At 49.5% G+C, this 4,886-nt stretch overlaps 1 protein-coding gene across 2 annotated transcripts; it reads right to left on the reverse strand.

Annotated features, from left to right (window-relative positions):
• Positions 1-483: 483 nt before the first annotated feature.
• LOC115541799 (zinc finger and BTB domain-containing protein 26) lies at positions 484-4,533 on the reverse strand. Of its 2 annotated transcripts, none has more exons than XM_030353643.1 (3): positions 4,138-4,533; positions 2,900-3,276; positions 484-2,678 (listed from the first exon to the last, which is right to left on the reverse strand). In XM_030353643.1, the coding sequence occupies exons 2-3, from the start codon at positions 3,242-3,244 to the stop codon at positions 1,548-1,550; spliced, it is 1,476 nt and encodes a 491-aa protein (XP_030209503.1). In that variant the 5' UTR covers positions 3,245-3,276; positions 4,138-4,533; the 3' UTR covers positions 484-1,547. The 2 variants fall into 2 exon arrangements, with proteins under 2 accessions (XP_030209503.1, XP_030209502.1); XM_030353642.1 differs by having other exon boundaries at positions 3,886-4,532.
• Between the last annotated feature and the right edge of the window lie 353 nt (positions 4,534-4,886).

Consider the following 4,886-nt stretch of genomic DNA (forward strand, 5'->3'; position numbering starts at 1 on the left):
ACACACACACACATACACACACACACACACACTCACAGTCACACATATACTCAGACACACACACTGGTGAAATGAGCAGCAGTCAACCCTGAACTACCAAGAATGCAATTTCATTGCTAAAGTGAAGTGGTGCAATATTCCCTCTGTATTATCTATTGCTGAATACGAAAGTAATGTTCAACTATGAGAGAATACCAAGACCTAATAGGAATGTTTTTTTCACTTGATTTTTGTTCTGGTCTATTCCAGTCATGTTCTGTGTGGTGCTATTTAAACGTGGCAGCTAGTATGACTCGGTCGTCACAATATTTAACGCACCAGTTCTGCAGTAATCACATCATGGCAACACATTTTTCTACTTGTGATTTAAGTCTTTCTCCCAGCCCACACAGTGAAAGGCCTTATTGAAATTAAGTACTCCAACCACATATTTCTAAATCACAGGAAGCATATACATACAAATAAATAAATACATGACCAGCATTTATGAAAACATTGCACCAGTTCAGTTCATTCTCAAGCTGGCCACATCGTTTTATTAAAGCAAATTGATCATGTTTACACAAGAGGTTTGTTACACAACGGCTAACCAATATATTTATGACCTGCATTGCTGTTACAATTATGATAAACCTTAGTTCTGACAAAATTAGTACAACAACAGTCAAGTACAAGAACGGCATATGAGCGCATTAACAGTTTTAAATAGGACAAATACAATAATATTCAGTGCAATTGTTGCCCCTTTCTGTCAACAACATTCAGGTGATTTTGGCACTTCAGCAAAGGGCTTTTACTCATGGATACAGAAAAGAAAAATGGAAAGAAGAAACGCATCAAATGTTCGGTAAATGAATAATGCGCACTGTGCATCGTGACTACTCACACAGCGAACTAAAAGTGTTCAGGCCTTGGCCAAATGACACGCTCACAGCTACTCAACCACTCTGCCAGGGCATCAATTACTACCACACTTCTCCACAGTGATCTAAATAATAACTAGTCAACTGATCAACCCACAAAAATGGACGACATTCTAGTAACTGTGTAATAAGTAACATAGAGCCAACAGCGATGTGCATGTAAACATCATGTTATTTACAACTTCGCAAATGCGAGCATGTTTCATATCCTCAAACTATTTGAGGATGCGTGAGCCTCAAGCCAAACGGGCACCGGCACAGTGTGCCGTTGGATGCAAGCATCTTTCAGGCGCTTCAACGACAACAGTATGCAACATAGACATTCAATGACATAAAGCACACAACTCCTACCACTCCTTCAGCCTCCTATCCAGAAATAAACAGCTCCATTAACATCACACACGAGTTATACTCTAGCAATGTTTGTTTCTCCACAAAAAAACATGTTCTGTGAGTTGACTAACGTCCATACAGAATGTAACACAAAGCAAACAAAAAATACATTCTGGACTCTTGGACTGTGATTGGCTGAGTCTCCCACTATGAGCCTCTCTTCACCAGCCTGGAGACCGCCGTCCTGATCACGTGAACAGGACGTCCTCCAGGCTGCCCTCTTTCAGGTCCTCAGTCCACAATCTCCTCCAGCACGTTCTGCAGACTGCTCTTCCCGTGGATGTCCTTCAGGTGGCGCCGCAGGCCGGGCTTGTGCGCAAAGTGCACGGCGCAGTAGTTGCACTTGTGCGGCTTGTCCCCCGTGTGCAGGTTGAGGTGGTCCTGCAGCGTGGCCTTCTGGGAAAAGGTCTTGTGGCACAGCGGGCAGCGGAAGGGCTTGATGCCCGTGTGGACGCGGATGTGCCGCGTCAGGTTGCTCTTCTGCGAGAAGCTCTTGCCACAGAGCAGGCACAGGTACTGCCGGTGCTCCTTCAGGTGGGTGACGTATCCGTCGAGGTGCTGGAACACCCGGTCGCACCGGCGGCACAGGTACGGCCTCTGGGCCAGCGAGCCCACGTCCCTGGCCAGCTCCGTCCCGGGGAAGTCCCCGCCCGCCAGGCCGGCCCCGCCGAACCGAGAGAGCCAGCGCGACTCAGCCAGATCGTCCGCTCGCTTGAAGCGCGTCGCCAGCATGTACATCTCCTCCTCCTCCTCCTCCTCCGCCCGTGGCCCCTCCCCTCCCTCCTGCTCCCCTGCTCGGTCCTGGGAGCTGTCCACCAATCCCGACTGGGGGGCGTGGCTCTGGCTCTGGCTCTGGCTCGGGTTGTTGTTCCTGAAGGGCGTGGGGGGGCGCTGCTTGCGTCGGTGGGGCCCCGGGGCCGGGCTATAGAAGGGGCTGCTGGTGTGAACAGGCTGGGCCTCCCCATCCTCCTCTAGCTCCGGGGTCTCCAGGTCCGTGTCCTCCGACTGCTTCACCCTCACAGCCTTCACCTCCTCCTGGAACTCCACCTTGGCCCCCCGCTCGGCCCTGGGTTCAGACTTCACCTCGGCCCCGCCCGCGTTCTCCATGCTGGTCTCCTCCCAGTCTGGCAGGGCACTGGTGGTGGGCTGGTGGGGGGGCCGGTCCTCCTGATAGGGGGAATGTGTGACGGGTAAGGGGTGGTGCCGGGGGTCCTCGCACTCTCCAGGGATCCGCTCTGACTTCAGGTGGGCGAGGGTAGGGTTGAGGTACTGGGAGACGGCCTGGGCACACCTGTCCACCACCTGGCCCATCTGGAGCGCACTGGCGGTGGTCAGGTAGCTCACAAGCTCTCTCAGAGGGACCTGAGGGGAGAACACAGCTCATTAGGTACAGAGATGATCTAGTCGTGGATTTAAACTTCAAGTTAAAAAATGACGACATCATTTTTTGCTCGCTTAATAAATGTAGTAACAGAACCTACAGAACCTTACGGCTTATATTATGTATGTTTGTAAAATATCGTTTATTGATTCATTCATTGGGACGAAATAGGAAAGAACGAGGAAAAGTGACGTCACAGCACCTCGAGGAGCCCCGTGTAGCAGGAGAGCAGCAGCCGTCTGCCCACCTCCACGTGGGGGACCACGCCCACGCACAGCTCGGACCGGCCCTCGTGGAGCAGGAACTTGTCCCGCAGGAAGTCGGACGACGCCGCCAGCACCACGCGGTGGCCGTGGAAGCGGAGGGGCGGCGGCGCCGCGGGACCCCCCGGCCCGCCGAGAATGAGCGTGACGTCACAGAAACGACGTTCCTGTCGGAGGGAGTTCATCCTGCCGAGGACCGAGTCGCCGTACGCGTCGAAGGAGAAGCGCAGGGTGTCGGAGGAGGAGGAAGAGGAGGAGGACGTGGAGGAGGAGGTGGCAGACATGGTGCTGCTGATCTGTGTGTGTACTGTGTGTCCTTAAAAGGAAAGGATCAACGCATAAAGTCATTAGGACTCAGATGGGCCTGATACAACCGCTTTAAACAGCTTGCAAAGTCAGCGATTGTTGTTGACGGAGTGCGGCGAATAAAGAGTAGGCCTACAGGATGTGGTGTGAGAATGGCCTTAGAGATTATTTATATCAAGACAAAATTATAGAACGAACGAAACAACAAACAAATAATTCATGAGATAACTATTTCAACTAAGCATGCTGTAGGTCACACACAGTGGCACACACACACACACACACACACACACACACACACACACACACACACACACACACACACACACACACACACACACACACAAACACACACATCTTATAATAGCCTACAATCCGACCTCCCCATTAAACGATCCACAGCGTAATGAATATCTGCTATCCGTTTACATCAACATCGCCTCTCATCCCCATCCTTTCAAAAGAATAAATGTCTTTGGTCTCTAGCCTACCGTTGAAATACGCTCAACTAGTCAACCCCATTAACCCCATCATCAACCCCATTCCCCGAACAGAGTGAATATCGCAAAGAAAGCCGTGAGAAAAGCCCGTTTGATAACACATGAATGTACAGCCCCACCTTGTGCTCCAGGCGTCTCCTTTATTATGATGGAGCCTATCGGTGAGCCAGCAACCCACTTCCGACCGATTGTTGCTTGAAGAATAACATTAGGTGGTGAGGGGGGGTCACACACACAATGATCTCGATCCAGGGGATTTGTTTTGATATGCGATTATTTCCCCGTATAAATTTTTCATCACAAAGATGAAAGCCTATACAGTCAAGCCGGCGACGAACGACGGTCACTCAGAGGTGAGAGGCACGACTAACCTCTTCCTGCTTCTCAGGCATATTCTACGCGCTGTCTGCTACACGCAGCAGCACGTGAATCGATTAACCCCTTCTCCGCACGCGTCACGGAGGCCCGCTGATGCCGAGCTGCGGTGGTGCGAGGCTAAATAAGCAGGTTTTGAACTCCACGTGACACCGTGTAATAATGACACCATTTTACCTTTTTGTGCTCCGCTGAGCCAAAAATAATCCGCTACCGCTGCAATACAAAAAGCGACCACGTGGGGGTGGTAAGACTTCAACCACATCCTGCGTAGGCGGAACCGATCTACAAGAACACTTAAATTAATCCATTACAAAAAAACATGTCGAGACTCACGTCTAGGCTTAGGGTGACGTGAAATGATATACCGTCCATTTGACAAGACTCTCCGAAAATAACAGAATTTCTAGTTATTATATCTTATAGTAGGCCTATAGTATATTATATTGTATTGTAGTATAGTTTAGTAAAGTGCAGTGTAGTGTGAGGTATAATGTAGTGTAGTATAGTGTAGTATAGGGTATTGTAGTATAGTTATTGTAGTACAGTTTAGTATAGTGCAGCCTATAGTAATATTGTAGCCTATAGTGTATTGTAGTATAGTGTAGAATAGTGTATTTCAGTATAGTGTGTAGTATAGTATAGCATCTAGTGTAGTCTAGTATAGTGTAGGCCTACTATAATGTAGTAGTTTCTTATAGTGTAGTAGTGTAGTACGGGTATTCCGGGCGCACCAGGCTCCGCC

This window comes from Gadus morhua, chromosome 4 (genome assembly GCF_902167405.1).
Source record: "Gadus morhua chromosome 4, gadMor3.0, whole genome shotgun sequence".
Classification (NCBI taxonomy): domain Eukaryota; kingdom Metazoa; phylum Chordata; class Actinopteri; order Gadiformes; family Gadidae; genus Gadus; species Gadus morhua.